This window comes from Protobothrops mucrosquamatus, unplaced genomic scaffold, assembly GCF_001527695.2.
Source record: "Protobothrops mucrosquamatus isolate PMUCROS unplaced genomic scaffold, P.Mucros_1.0 scaffold_217, whole genome shotgun sequence".
NCBI lineage: Eukaryota > Metazoa > Chordata > Lepidosauria > Squamata > Viperidae > Protobothrops > Protobothrops mucrosquamatus.
The window spans coordinates 372473-388080 of NW_015386293.1; the positions used below are offsets into that span (position 1 = coordinate 372473).

A 15608-nucleotide genomic window follows, 5' to 3' on the forward strand; every position below is an offset into this window, starting at 1 on the left:
GTTCGTGGTCGTGCCACATCTTTATGGTGGGTATCAGTTTGCTTCATGTATGGATTGGAGGGGTTTAAAGTGGCTAATGATGCAGCTGTGGACTGGCTTCCAGTTTGTGGTCGTGCCTCATCATCTGTGTGGGTTTGGGTTTGCTTTTTGCGTGGATATGTGGTGGTGACATCCTGTGTGGTTTTCGTGAGTGTGGGTCAGAACACAGCCAAGCTCCCACCCAATCAGCTCAAACCCCACTGGCAGTTAAAAGGAAGAAACAGCTGCGATCACACACACTACTCCCAGAAGCATGAAGCTGAAGACACCAGCCTGAAGATGATGAATGTGACTTCGTCGAAACGTCGCCAAGACACTTCTAATTCTACGCGGGAGAGAACCCGAATGACTAAAGACCTACATATATATATATATATATATATATATATATATATATATATATATATGAGAGATACAGATAGTCCTTGACTTACAACAGTTCAGTTAGTGACCATTTGAAGTTCAACAGTATTGAAATAAGTGACTTATGACCATTTTTCACATTTATGACCATTGCAGCATCCCCATAGTCATGAAATCAAAATTTGGATACTTGGCAGCTGACTCATATTTATGACGGTTGCAGTGTCCTGGGATCATGTGATCTCCTTTTGCAACTTTCTGACAAGCAAAGTCAATGGAGAAGCCAGATTCACTTAACAATCATTAACTTAACAACTGCAGTGATTCACTTAACAAGCGCGGCAAGAAAGGTCATAAAATGGGGAGAAACTCACTTAACAAATGTCTTGCTTAGCAACAGAAATGTTGGGCTCAGTTGTGGTCATAAGCGAGGGCTACCTGTAGATTGATCCAAATTGTTTCTTTGTACCTTGAGTCCTATTTCATTCTACCTGCATTGTGTGTCTGTGTGTGCACGTGCATACATGCACACACAAACATCACACCTAGAAGATAACTGGGTTAAACCCAAAAGTTCTGTCAGATTTTCTTTTCCTTTATTCTACTGTCTTTAAGTCTCAATTAACTCCTTAACATTAACTGCATAATTCTTCATTCGTGTCAGAAGCACCTTCAAAGTAGAAACATGGGGACTATGGGGATGCTTCAATGGTTATAAATATGAAAAATGGTCATTCAGCACTGAGCAAATAAGATAGGTATAAAATAAATCATAAAAAATAGCAAATGTAAAAAGTATGTAAAATAAGTATGATTGAAAATAAATGCATAATAAACTTCTACACTATTCTGAAATCTACAGTCTGTTTCTGAAAAGGACTGTAACCTATCATACATCCCAGCCACTCTGTTCCTTACAGAATGCTAAAAATGTGTTTCACTGATCTTTTCCAAGTAAAAATACAAAAAGAGTTTTCTCTATTGAAAAATAGTGGGGGGAGCAACCAGATACCCTCCCACTGAGACTGTGGGAGCGAGCAATAGTAGGGATTGTAAACACCCATGTAGCAATTGTGGGCAGCTACTTAAAGCAGCTGCATCTTTCCAAGGTCTATGCAAGAAGAAAAGCACTCTGTTTAAAGTATTTGTGATAGATGCTACATGTATATGTACGAGAAGCACCTATTTTCCTTTCAATATGAAGCATTGCAAAGCTTTAATATTTTTACTGTGGAGAAATACAAGAATATTTCAAATGGAAAATGAAATTATCTGATCTCCCCGTTAACACTGATAAAGAAGGGCAAGTAGAGGATAAGACTCTTTTTTTGGAAGCACCCTTGGCTGCTTTGCTTTGGCCAAAAACATGAGTGAGATACAAAATGTCCTGAGGAAGAAAAAAAAAATAAGACCAAGGTAAGAAGTGGAATAAATCCTCTAAAGAAAGTACAAATAAGATGGATGGATGAAATAATATACTGTTGGACCTGACATTTATTTCCGAACATTTCATACCTGCCATTTGCTTAGATTGGTCAGCAAAGAAAATAATGTATTCCACTGGCAGAAAGCAGATAAGTGCCTAAGGATTTCGGATGGATGACAAACCAGGGTACTAAGATTTAGAGTTCAAGTTCCCATCTAAATATATTTTGGGACAGCCGCCTTTTTTAGCCCAGAAGAAAGTAAAGAGGACATAGCTTTTGGAGTGCTCAGAGATAGAAATAGAAATATAAAAGTAATAAATAAATAAATTGCAAGCATAGGCCAAGAAGGCAAGAGGATATAAAATTACAGATGATTAACTAGCTATAGGTTAATTATGAAAAACAGCACACGTATATAATTTGCATTTTGGTTAGTAAGACAGATTTCATTTGCTTAATAATATAAACCCATTTAGTACCATTAAGAGGAATGTCAGAATTGCCACAAAATATAAACTTAAGTTTTTCATTAAACCTCCAATAAAGGCAGAAGAAGCATAACAGAGCAGACAGTCATATTAAAAAGCATACAGGTTACCACAACACACCATTTTTCACATGAATGGGGAAATGTCCTGTGAAAGAAAAAACAATTAGACTATCAGGGAAACTTTTTAAAAAAGGGGGAAAGAAAAATAACTGTATTATTTTTCAAGTCAATCACACAAGATGGTATGCTCAAGTACATATTAATATATTCTGCAGTATTGATAACCTACTTCTGCCCAAAAGTTAAAATTAATTAATTTTCCAGCGAAATACAGCATGGCAGAAGATCAAAGTGGATGAGTTTTTTTTTCCTTCGGTTTCATATTCCCATATTTATTTATTTGTTTCAACTAAATCTCTGTTGGGAAAAAAAAGTTTTTAATTACCCAGTAAGATCTGGCCAAATATATTTGGTATAAAAAGCTTTGTCACTAACAGAAAACTAAAAAAGAATCCTGATTATTTTACTCTTCTAATTAATTCTACATCTTCTAAAAAATAGATAGACAAATCACTAAACCCAATATATTGATAGTTTTATTCCTGAGGAAAAGGAACAACACAGACAATTATAGATTTCTGAATTTACTATTACAGTAGTTACATTACCTTCTTCCATGTTCTGAATAACCTGGGAGCCACTGCTGGATGATGTCAGCATCCTAAACAGGATAGGATGGGCCTTGCTTAATGAAAACCATCTGTATCAAAAGAAAATAGAGAATTGTCAATAATACAGCGTAGCATTGGACTCCTTAATCCTAGATTCAAGGTCAATATATTGAATGGAACTATCTTCCTCTATTTTAATGTCCTCCAGATATGTTAGGGTTACAGCCCCAAAATTCTTATCCACAGTCACCCCTGGAATACCTTAAACTGGCAATATGCAAAATAAGTTGCCATAAAACAGATACAAATTGTGTCTGCTTGCTGCCTTGAGTTATTTATAAAAATAATGAGATATCAATAAATAAACACATCCTATACAATGGCATAACAGTTTCAAAAGGGTGATCATCCTCACACTTATGCAGAATCCCATAATCTATTTAATCTACATCCACATATAATCATATGCACAAAGAATTTGCTTTCCAATGATTGAGGGGGAAAATATTTCAAAAGCTATCCAGGCAAGAATAATTATTGAACATATCAAAATCATTTTTCATTTGCAAATGGAGAAAGAAATGAAATGAGACAGCATATTGCACAGGGCTGTGTCTCCCTAGCTTCATATGACACATGCTTGGAATTTACAAGAATCTTTGCACAAAGAGGCTTTTTCCAGAGTATTCCTAGGAACTTGTGCATTACTCTTTCCAGAATGATTATAAATAAGCCTGTTCTGAGATTTCATCTGACATCAAACTTCATTCCAGTATTTAAGATTGTTAGCCCAAAGCAATCAACATAGCTGAATAAGGGTATAAGCTTTGACTATTTATTTCTACTAGCCATATGCCATTTTGTAGCTATTTCCCACTATTGGATTAAATCTTAGCCTATCTTCCTTGAGCTGGCCAAAAATATTGCCGTTCCAAATTTGTCCAAATTATTTCTTCCATCCTGGTCCTGTAATATCTATGGTGGCTTTGTGCCAAACATTATTGTCCTCACTAGTCAGTATGCTTATATGCTCCTCCATTTGCCTCTCTTTCTCTCCAGTGTTGTCATCCATCTATTCTATCAGCCTCGTAGCTTGAGAAAAATATGTAAAAATCAGGATTCTGTAACAAGTAAAACTAGAGCTGCTTTATTTACCCTGATCCCATGTCGGTCTTTAAACAAGTCCATTTCTCCTTCTATTCTTCTCTCCTTTTCCTTTATATCAGTGGTTCTCAACCTTTTTAATGCCGCGACCCCCAACCGGTCGTAAGTTGAGGACTAAACCGGTCGTAAGTCGAGCACTAAACCGGTCGTAAGTCGAGGACTACCCAACCGGTCGTAAGTCGAGGACTTTCCCTGCCCGGGAGCGCCGCACATGCGTGGTTCCGCCCCCTGCGCCGGCCGAGGCGTAGCTGGCAAGCGGCAGAGACGGAGCAGGCCGACCACCAGCTGGCCCAGCTCAAGGGAGATAAGGCACCCGCCGGAAAAGGGGGAAAAAATGGCAGACAGCCTTGCTTGGCGACCCCCGTGAAATGGTCGATCAACCCCATAGATAAAAATTAAACAGAATGAAAGCATAATCCTAACTGAGAAGGGCAATAATCAGAAGAAAAATAACTGTGGTGGGGAGCAGTGACCAAAAGCATTGGGGCATGGTCAGTCTTCTAAATACATCTGACATTTATGTCAACATCCAGAGGCTGGTCACTTGATCCCCTTAAAAGAGGATGCAACCTAGCAAATATTAATACACTCAGTTGTCTACAGTAGGACTCTTGTCTGAGGTTTCAGGAGGGTTCCATATTGGGTTGGGATCTGACTAAGGCTATCTTTATGTAGTCAAAGTGGGGCACCGGGATATAGGGTGTGAAATTAAACTACAAAAGACCTGTAACTTGTCTGAAATACATCGTTCCTATTTTCTGCCACCCACGGCCTTGCAGCTCTACTTCTTTGATCATGTCCCAATGTACAACGAAAGCAGTATGGTAAGCAAAGGAAAATTTACAACTTTCATTTCCAAATATGGAAAAATGTTTCTAAATATCCCAGAACACACTAAAACCTTAAGTAACAACCTGTGCTAATCCAAAATAAACCAACTGCACTGGAGTTTAACATAAACCCTGATTCACCCAATACGCTAAGTCTTTATGTGGCTGTTTGGTATTGCCTTAGCCACGGTGGGTTGTAAACCATAGTTTACGGAATTATATCGGATTTTCACAAAGACCGTAAAGCTTCCTACAAGTACAACTCAAGGAAGCAAGATTGGGGGAAGCGACATTGCAGAGTACGATCCTCGTTTGCGGACGGGGCTGCAATAAATCTAACTCTCCAGAAGGCAGTGAATCCTACTGTGCTACGCTTATCGGTGGGCGAAAAGAAAGCGCAGATCCAAAACAGCGACGTTCTAGATCCAGGCGGTGGCTTTTCTCCACCCAAGTGTTTTTTCGTCACACTGCGCAAGTCGAAGGGCTCTAGGCCCACGGAACAGACAGAGGGCGGGCTTTGCCCTTAGGAAACGATTCGTTTTGCGAGGCGATTGTACAAAGAAAACCGCCGCCTTAAATCCCCTACAGTACCCGCCTAAACCAACCGAAGCGTGTTCCGCTCCCGACTCGTTACTCTTTTTTTTTCGCTCAGGGCCCACCTAGCTTGTTGCAAAGACAGGATCAGGGAAAGTGCTGAAGTTGCTATAAATCACTCACCTGCGCGACAGCATTTTGTTCCAGAGATCGCTAAAACGCCTGGCGCCGAGACCTAAAAACCGCCGCTTTGGCCCCTCTCTGCTAGAGCCGTACTGTTAAGTCGCGGGTGCCGTCTGTCAACAACCACGCCTGGAACAGGAACTTGGCTGTGCTGGCTAGACTGGCTCAGACTTTCCCATTCTTCAGGAAGGCTTCGTGGTCTTCCCTCCTACCAGATATATTGCCGCGCCCCTTTCCTACAACGAAGCTGCGCTCGGTTCTTACTTGAATTTAGAAGTCCAGCTCTTGATTTCATTGATCAACTGCCTAGTGATCTTTGATCAAATAGGGGAATCACTGCGGGGGGGGGGACAGCTCTTTTTCATCAGTCGTGCTTCAGCTGCACAAGCCATTATGGGGAGGAATGGTCGTCTCTGATTACTGGGCTCGGTTTCCTTTTTGCAGACCACTAGTCTTAAAATCTCATATCCAAAAAGCATCTGTCTGCTGCACACATAATCAAGGGGCATAGTATCTTTGATGTAATTATAATTACTGTGTGGGTAACATAGATTCTCAGAAATAACTGCCAATCATCAACCAACTAGTTTACCCTAACCCATTTAATGGGAAGAAAGTGTCAGACAGCCAAATTAAGTAGATGTAATAAATTGCTGTGTGAAACTCAGTGATGGACAAAAGGTTTTAAATGGGGAAAAAAGAACCAAACACAGGGGGAGGGCAGAGGCTGATACTGGCATGATGTCATGGGAAAGTGGGACAAATATTTTAGGGGATGAAATGTCTTAAGCCTGGCAAAAGGTCAAGTCTTTGGGGTGAGAGGGGGTGGTCATTACAAAGTGTCTCTAAGAATTCTCACAACTTTTATGAGATTTAAGGCATCTATTTTTACCTTCAATACCTCAAAAAGAACATAAGTAAGGAAAACTGGCCTTGTTTACTTGGGGGAGATTTGGGAGGAGGGTACAAAAAGGATATGACGGGGTTGCAGCCCACAAATCACTGATTGCTCTCATCTTATAAATTTGTCCACAAAACTGGCCTTGTTTTAAAAAAAAATGTTAAAATAAACTCATTTTTCACAATTATGTATTGATCATCATGTTCATTTGGAAGAAGGATCAATGTGAAAATAGGTTTCGCTACTGCATTGTTAATTTGTTTTGCAGGCTACATTCTATTGGAGATATAATTGGATTAAAACAAAATATCTTATTACTCATGAACAACACTTAGTCATGCATAACTTCTAACAATCAAAGAGATTAAATATGTCCCAACTTTACCCTTTTGGCTTTCTGACTGCCATTTCCTGAATCATAATCTAGGGGCTTTCCAACGTTTTCAGATTCTGTTAGCTTAAGAACAAAAAAAATCTCAGGACCCATGTTGGCTGTGTTTATGTGATTTTTTTTGTGGGTATGTGTCATTAGTCCCTCACAGAAATTCATCAAGTTCTCATGGAACCATGCATTCTATGGAGCATTGTTTGAAAAATTCTGTCATAGACAATATACCTTAAGTATAACTGGGATGGAGGGTATCCTTTTCCAATCAAGGTTTGTGAGTTTCACAGTGCATTCAATGCCACAATGCTAGACTAGAAAGGCCTGATACCGTACTACAGGACTCATAAAACAAAACAACCCAGCTGGATGTTTCTTCCTAGTGTTTTCCCACAAGTACAGAAGCTGCTTTTTTTTTAATCAACCAAAACATTTTGGTTTTGGTTGTGAGAGCATAGATAATTAGTCTTTTTTATCTTCATCCAAATCCCAATACATCTGTTAGCCAGGAATCCTGCACAGAAGGATAGAAGAGATTGGAGGAGCAGGAGGCAGGTTCTTTGTTTCAATCCCAAACTTGTGGAAGCTGCTGGAAGATCAGAGAAAGAAAGTCTCAAAAAGATTCAAGAATGAACTGAGACACATTTGAGGGTAATCCACAACACTGACTAAAAAGGCACCAACAGGAGAGACCTACACTTACCACATGTCCAGTAGTGAGCAAGCCAAGAAGAAATTCAAGTTCTGTCAAATGGTCAAGCATTGGCCAAAGAGAAAAACCTCTACCAGAGCCTTGGGGAGAATTAGAAAGGCTAGAAGTTCAAATTGGTTCTGCATTAATAGGGACTATGAGTGAAAGTTGTTATAGCAAGAGTAATGAGAAAGTCCAAAAAGAAACTGAGAGGAGCTAATGGCAACAATGGCCTTAACTGACCCTCAGGTGAGTCCAAATACTTGGAAAGAAATCAGGTAACAGCAGCAAATGTGGTAGGTATAGAATAGTGATCTACATCTGACAGGACTTTTGCTGTCCAAGGGAATCAACAGTTGTATTAAAGTATTTAATAGGTGCTACCATATCTGAAAATATGGGAGTTTATGTAAAATTGTTGTGTAAGGGTATCAACTGTCAGTCCTGTCAGCACAGTCAATACAAATTAAGGATAGATAATTTAATTATAATTAAGGCTGTAACCCGATTGGACTGATGATGCTGGATGGAAAGAGAAAGGGTGGCAGAAAATGTACCAATAACTACCTTCAAACTAAATTGTGAAAGAACACAACACTGCCCACCTTTATTACTGCTGCACATAAAGGTAGTTACTTTATTTATTCAAGTTATTTGCCACCTATCTCACTGTTGAGCAACTCTTTATATTGTTTTTTAAAGTTATTATATATACCTTCTTCCTGATTCAAATATGGCCTCTCAGAAACCCATGATGGAAGGCAGTTTTTCCGGAAATTCCTCCTTATGGTATTTCTGCTTCGGAGCAGTGCTAACAGGAGTTTTTGTTTGATTGAGGAATTGGCATATGGAGTGGGAAGTTAATTTGCAAACCTCTTCTATAATACATTACAAGCTGCTGTGGCAGCCTCTGCACTGAGCATCAGTTTTGGTTATTTCCCTGATCCATGCCCCATTCTGATGCTGCAAAGTAAAAACTGCTTGCAGTTGTCCTAAATATGGGGACCTTTTGAAAGGACATCTGCTACAGAATTGAAAGAGATTGTTTGAAAGAGGATTACAGTAGAATGGTTTACGGTAAAGATAAGCAGCCTGGTTTCCCTCCAGATGTTTTGGACTAATCCACATTTCCAAACTGCTTGGAACTGATCAGAACTGAACTCCAAAGCATCTAGGTATCGTAGATGCCCGTTCCCACGCTTAAAGATCTCCGTACGAAAAATGAGCTACTCCATGAGATGGTGCTCTCAGCCCAGCCCAAATCCTGCCTGAGTCACTGTTTAGACACCGCATCATTTCCTAAAAAGATGAGGTAATCAGTAGGAGGATGAAAGGGAGGAACGACGTGTCAAGTGGCGTTTCTGATTGGCCGAGAGGGCTGTGCTAGACTATAAATATAGAGGAAGCGATCTAGGCAGAAAGTGCTACGAGCGCTCTTTCTTCGGGCTTTGTTTTGTTCTCGGTGCCCAAGGGAATGCTGACTGCCTGACTGTGCCTGTGCCGCCAACGCCGCACCCGGGACGCGAATGAAGAAACTTCTTCTCTTGCTCTTCAACTATCGGGGACTCGCGAGAGGTGGGGGACGCAAGGGAAAACGCCGCCGAAAATGGCCTCCTTCGATATCCGAACCGCGCGGCCCGAGGACTGCGCGGATATTCTGCGCCTCATAAAGGTATACTGTACCCTCGCTTCGTGCCGGCCCCGGAGTCTCGCCCGGCCGCCGCACGCAGCCCCGCCTGCTGTGGAAAACCTTAATAAAGTTAACCCCAATGCCGTCCGATTCGCCTCCTTTTGTTCTGATAAGCAGCCATAAAAGGTTTTGCATAATATAAAATACGAGGCTCTGGAGACATCGGGGGAAGAAGGTGGGGAGAGCGAAGGGTTATCACAGGAACCAGAAAGGCGGTGTGATTCCCCACAGACCCCGGCTACTTTTATCAACAGCCTTCCAGAGGCCATGTGACTATCAGGAGACATCAGCAAGGGCGACAGCAAAAACCCACTAGAGTAGCATTAATACCCGGGGTCCTGACTACCATTTATCTTGGTTTCTTTACATACAATTTCTTCTTTAAGAAAACGAGGTTTCCTGGCATTTTAAGATTCGGCATTTTGGGTGTGCCACGTTTTCATGTGCTGAACTCGACAAAAGCTTCAGCTTGGCCTTTAATGTGTTATAAAATTAAGTAATTGTGATTAATTATAGATAATGTGCATTGTATTTATGTTCTGTTTAATTTCCCTCCAGCTTTTGCTGTTTTTTTTCTCCTGTTCCAACTATGAAACTAGATATATTTTATCATATTCCCTTTTAGGTTATATGGATTATAAAATAACTTAGGCAATTATAGGTGTATTTGTGTTTAAGACCAAATTGATGTTTTTAATGCAATAAAGTAATAGAGCAGACAATATTTCACTGCCACAAAGATTGAACAAACAATCTCCACCTGAAGTAGATTTACCTTTGCCCTAAAGCGATATGCTACAGTACTTTTTTTTTAAAGGAAATTAAACAAGTTAAATCTAGCATTTCACTTAGGAGCAAAGGTAAAAGTCCTAGGGGTGGGGTTGGAGATTGTTTTGTCAACGCTGAAACAACTTTTCTTCCCTTTGGACACACATATTTGCCTTCATGAGTTGGCAAAAAATTCCTTCCTCTTAGGAGGAGGAGGAGTCTTTATGATGATTAACCTCTGTGATACTATTAAAAATAAGAGTTAAGTTAAAATTGATTCTACAATATCTAATCTGATACTTTTGTCCTAAGACAGGATACTGAGAGCCAGACATACATGAAACTGCATCCAATCTAAAATTGGATACTGGGACCTATTACTCTACAAAACTAAACCCTAGTGTTCAGTTGAGTCCTTATTAAAAAAATAAATTTATGGGATGATATAGTAATATAATTTTCTTTAAAACATTTTTAGTATTTGTGGAATAGCCATGGAGAGTTCAAATCCAGGAATACTACTTTGGAAGTATTTCCCATAGTATTCCATAAGTCTTGCTTTCGGATAGGCTTACATGGTACTGCTGTTTCATAATGCAGTTCTGTGTCCATTTGTTCAGACACCACTATCATTACTTCGTACCTTTAGAAATTATCAAAGGATTCCCTCAAGATTGTCACTAAGACACTGTACAGATGACACTTTCATAAACATTTTTCCTTATATAAATAGATAGTAGAGTAAAAAACATAACTTTCCAAATAAAAATAAATGAACTTGTAGTTGTTTATGTCTAATGGAATAAAAAATAGCCATAATATGTTTTGTTTTGGACAGGAGCTTGCTAAATACGAAGATATGGAGGAACAAGTAGTACTGACTGAAAAAGGTAATGGTATACTTTAGAATAAATCTGGTTAATTTACATGGGAGATTGGGAAATGGTAGTTAAATCACCTATATGTTCTCATTCTGTAGATCTTCTTGAGGATGGTTTTGGAGAACATCCTTTCTATCACTGCCTTGTTGCAGAAGTGCCAAAAGAACACTGGACACCTGAAGGTGAAACTTAAACATTGTAATGTCTTTATTAGAAAAACTAAGATTTAAACATCTTTAATAGAATTATACATAAATATTCCAAGGTTAATACTTAAAACATGAAAGTATATCTTGGATTCAGACCTTGTCTTCCATGAATGGAAGGGTTTTTTTTAATCTAATTGATCAGTTCTGCTGGCAGGGAAAGGGAGGAGACATCCGCATAAATATCTACTCTGGAGAATCTAAAGACCATCCAGAATAGCATAATAGCTGACAGTGGAGGGAAGGTTACAGGGGACGATTGGAGAATCATCTCACAACTTCCCTGCTTGCTGGATTCTACGGAGCATTTCATTTAAGGAATGGTCCTATTGGCAAGAGCAAATTCTGAATCCAATTTGATGTCTTTTTTGTTGTTGCTTTAAAAAAATTGCTTAGTTATCCTGAAGACCATGGAGAACCAGGTATCCAGGTATAACAGTAGAAGAAGAAAAAGTGTAATTCCACTTCGTTTCATGGTTATTCTTGTTTGACCCTAACTTATCACAATGCAATTCTGTTAAATCACATTTTCTTTAATTTGTCCCAATCTTCAGGTTACAGTCTCTAGCTTCGCCATGTACATGGCCCTTCCGTGTACATGGATGGGCGGGGAGGTAACTAAAAGATCCGTTACACAATAAAGTAGATGATCATGATATATGAGGTAAGGTCTCCAGGGACAAATACTATTCCCAAACATTTACCTCAAGTAAGAAGAAAGTATAAAAGCACTCGGTAGATCAGAAATCATATATGTAATTTCTGTTTTCAGAAATCTATGAAGCATAGGAGAATATAAAATCTAATTGGAGTCAGTAATGTCTTATACAGATATAACTGGAAAACGCCAAAAATTGAAAAGTGAACACTTGTTCCTTTTTACAAGTGCTAGTGAAAAACACTGGTAGCAATTAACATGGCTGCTGCAATTCAACTGAAGAATATAGCTGCTCTTAATAATGTTTAGATGTCACAGATGAAACAATGCAGTTGCCTCCTTTAAAGCACCTTTGCATTGTAAACAAACCTTCAGAATTTATTTAAAAGATAAATACCAAGGACTTTGATTTTGGAAAAATCTTGTGGGTATAAATGTAAGAACAGTCAATTACCACAGCATTCTGATCTGCCGTTGTGAATTTGTTGAAGTTTGAATTGTTCCAACATGGTATTAATAGGATATGGAAAGAGTATTTTTAACAAAAAGTTCTAATTTTAATGACAAACTGATACAACTGGCTGTGTATTTGAGCTGTACAGTTACTGGGCATGTGCAAGTTCAGTTAACTGCATCTTATTAATATGACATTTCCTTTGACCAGTTTTTACTTGATGGGGATCTGTACTCTAATTGAACTGTTGCTTCTTATTGCATTTATTGAATTATAAATGTTTACTTTTGCAGCATAACAAATTAATTTTGCATGATTACAATATCTATTTTGACAGATGCATGTAAAACTTGAAATACACTAAGTTGTTTTGTTTTAATGATGTTCTACCTATGTAAAATAAAAATAACTTTCATTGCAGGTTATGGTATTGTGGGCTTTGCCATGTATTATTTCACTTATGATCCATGGATTGGAAAATTGCTGTATCTTGAAGATTTCTTTGTGATGAATGAATTCAGAGGTATCTTAGATATTAAACATTAATATTTTAGAATCATGTTATATAAGCCTTATACAAATCTGATTTATAAAATTAAAAATTTCCCATCTTTAGGTTCCGGCATTGGTTCAGAAATTCTGAGGAATCTAAGTCAAGTAAGTAGATGATTATGACTTTCCATTGTATAGGGAAAAGAAGTAACTGATCAATTAATCAGCTATCTTCAATACAAATGGAAATTTCATCTGATAAATTATTCCATCATACGTTGTTTTACTTATTGAAGACTATCTAATGCAGACATGTCGTACTCAAGGCCCGTGGGCCACATCTGGCCCACTTGGCCCTTTGAGGGCAACCATAATGCTGATGCGGCTCTCAATGAAATTGAGTTTGACACCCCTGATCTAATGGGTCTCTTAGAACAATTTTCAAAGATCTTTATGTTTCCAGGAAATAATTTTAGAAGATGTATATAAATACTAATATGTAATTCCCTTTTGGGCAGAGTTATATAAAACATAGAAATTAGAAATAATAAGCCAATAAATATTAAAGGCATGAAATAAGAAAAACATAGTTAAAATTATTTTACCCCAAACCATTTACTTACTTCTCCATATTTTCCAAACTTGTAAATCATACTTGCTTCCACACATGTGCACATAATTTTGTATATTACTTTTTATTCAGTTATTTGAAAATAATTTAATGATAAATGTAGTGCACATTTTAAAGGTTCACTTTTAATTAGGATTCTTTCATAGAATCATTTCTATAAAAAAACATTTTTTTTGCTCATGGCAAGATAGCTGTAACTACCGCATGCTATATTCAAAATATATTTCTGCATTGAAGTTTGATACCCTTTCCTCAGCAAGAAAAGTATTACATGATCTTAATTCAATCTTCATTTGAATTCTTTGTGGTAGCACACTGAATCATAGTTCTAAAAACTGTTCGCAAAATTATTTTTAAATATAATTGAAGCAGTAAGGGATTCTCAGTCCCATAAAGCCAATATTATTGAAATGCTATTGCTGAAATAGTATAGGTATGGCAATTGGGACTAGAATTTCCATTGATAAGTAATGCAGCTGTAAAACATAACACCACATGACTATGCTGCTTAGTAATGGAAATTTTGGTTCCAATTGCCATTCTTCAAACCATCGCATGTCGTTAACCAGGGAAGTCACGTAGTTGCCATTTGCCTGCTTCCCCATTGATTCTGCTTCTAGGAAGCCAGCAAAGAAGGTTGTAAGTGACAATCATGTAAGCATGGGATGCTGTGACATTGCAATCGTGAACTAGGTGCCAAGCCCTGATCATAATCATGTGACTGGAGACATTGCACCAGCTGTAAATACAAGGACTGGTTGTTGAAATAGTATAGGTAGTTCCACTACCATTTGTTCAGCACTATCTTAAGTTTGAACAGTCGCTGAACAAATGGTCATTAAATGAGGAACACATGTATGTTAAATGTATGTATTGCAGTGTTCATCCAGTTTTTCAGTTACTTTATACCTTTGTTGTGAGGGTTTTTAAAAATTGTTATTGAGGTTAACCTATAAAATGCTCATATCTTGGGTTGCAAAGCAATCAAAAATACATTTAGAATATAAACATTTACAGGTACCACAAACATACCACCACTTTTACCTATGTTCATGTTCTGTTTTGCTTTCCCCAGATTGCTGTCAAATGCCGTTGCAGCAGTATGCACTTTTTAGTAGCAGAATGGAATGAACCTTCCATTAGATTTTACAAAAGACGGGGAGCTTCTGATCTATCATCTGAGGAAGGATGGAGACTCTTCAAAATAGACAAGGAGTATTTGATTAAGATGGCAACTGAAGAATGAGTTTTGTCAACCCAATAACCCAAATACAAATTAAATGTGTAATTTCTCGATTTGCTATTCCTGTATTACTTTTCTTTCATTTTAATATTGAAATAGTTAATATGTATCTTAATCCTAAAGCTCTAATACTAATAGTGTAGATGTTACTGTGTTGTGGACTTCTGAGACTCCAATGTAGCAACAGTTTACTGTTAGTACATCTGTGATCCTAAAATATCTATTATGTGTAACTTCGTTGTAAGTATCCTTCAAATGTGTACAGTGTACACACTGGTATGGATTTTTTTGTTTTCAATTATTTACATTTATGATGAAATAAATGTTTTCTTATTAGTGATCACAAATGCTTGTATCAACTTTTATTTACTGGCCTTCTTCTCTAATTGTTTATATCCATTACAGTTTTGCTGCCTTTTTGCAATCTCATAACACATATTATCACTACCTTGTATCCCTTTTAATCCATCACCAATTTGAAGAGCCCTCAGGGTACTGCTAGATATTTAATTCTTTGGGACGTTTTACCCAGATTTAAGATAAGTCAACCTAGGAAAACTAAATTATTTCCAATAGGGTGCTGCATTTTTCAAGGACCTTCAAGCTTGACACTACAGTACACGAGGTACATGAAGGGGAAAAAGTAGTGAAATAAATTAGGGGAGGAGAAGTCTTTCCACTGATTTCTTTCTCTTCAAAAAATCTTTTAAATCATGTTGTAGATAAACATATGATTCATTGTTTTAACAACTGTAGGCAATCCACTAAAACACTTTCCCCTGTTGCAATGCCAGGGAGAAAACTGCTTCTGACCAAAGCAGTTCATTACCTTGGTAGTTTCCCTTCTACATTATTTTCCATTATTATTATTATTATTATTATTATTATTATTATTATTATTATTATT

At 37.8% G+C, this 15608-nt stretch overlaps 2 protein-coding genes across 3 annotated transcripts in view; one reads left to right on the top strand and one right to left on the bottom strand.

Annotated features, from left to right (window-relative positions):
- The window catches only part of ACOT9 (acyl-CoA thioesterase 9), a 27208-nt gene extending 21321 nt beyond the window's left edge, over window positions 1–5887 (bottom strand). Inside the window, exons 1-3 of one of the 2 annotated variants that reach the window (XM_015827763.1) lie at window positions 5702–5887; window positions 2988–3079; window positions 2438–2464 (exon numbers count right to left, since the gene is read on the bottom strand). In XM_015827763.1, the coding sequence (XP_015683249.1) occupies window positions 2438–2464; window positions 2988–3079; window positions 5702–5715 (133 nt within the window). In that variant the 5' untranslated portion in view covers window positions 5716–5887. The remainder of the gene's footprint in view (window positions 1–2437; window positions 2465–2987; window positions 3080–5701) is intronic. The other variant, XM_015827771.1, reaches the window with a different exon arrangement.
- A 3177-nt stretch (window positions 5888–9064) lies between these two features.
- SAT1 (spermidine/spermine N1-acetyltransferase 1) lies at window positions 9065–15032 on the top strand. Its single transcript, XM_015827783.1, has 6 exons — window positions 9065–9350; window positions 10975–11026; window positions 11116–11199; window positions 12757–12858; window positions 12952–12992; window positions 14534–15032. The coding sequence occupies exons 1-6, from the start codon at window positions 9285–9287 to the stop codon at window positions 14702–14704; spliced, it is 516 nt and encodes a 171-aa protein (XP_015683269.1). The 5' UTR covers window positions 9065–9284; the 3' UTR covers window positions 14705–15032.
- The last annotated feature ends 576 nt before the right edge of the window (window positions 15033–15608 follow it).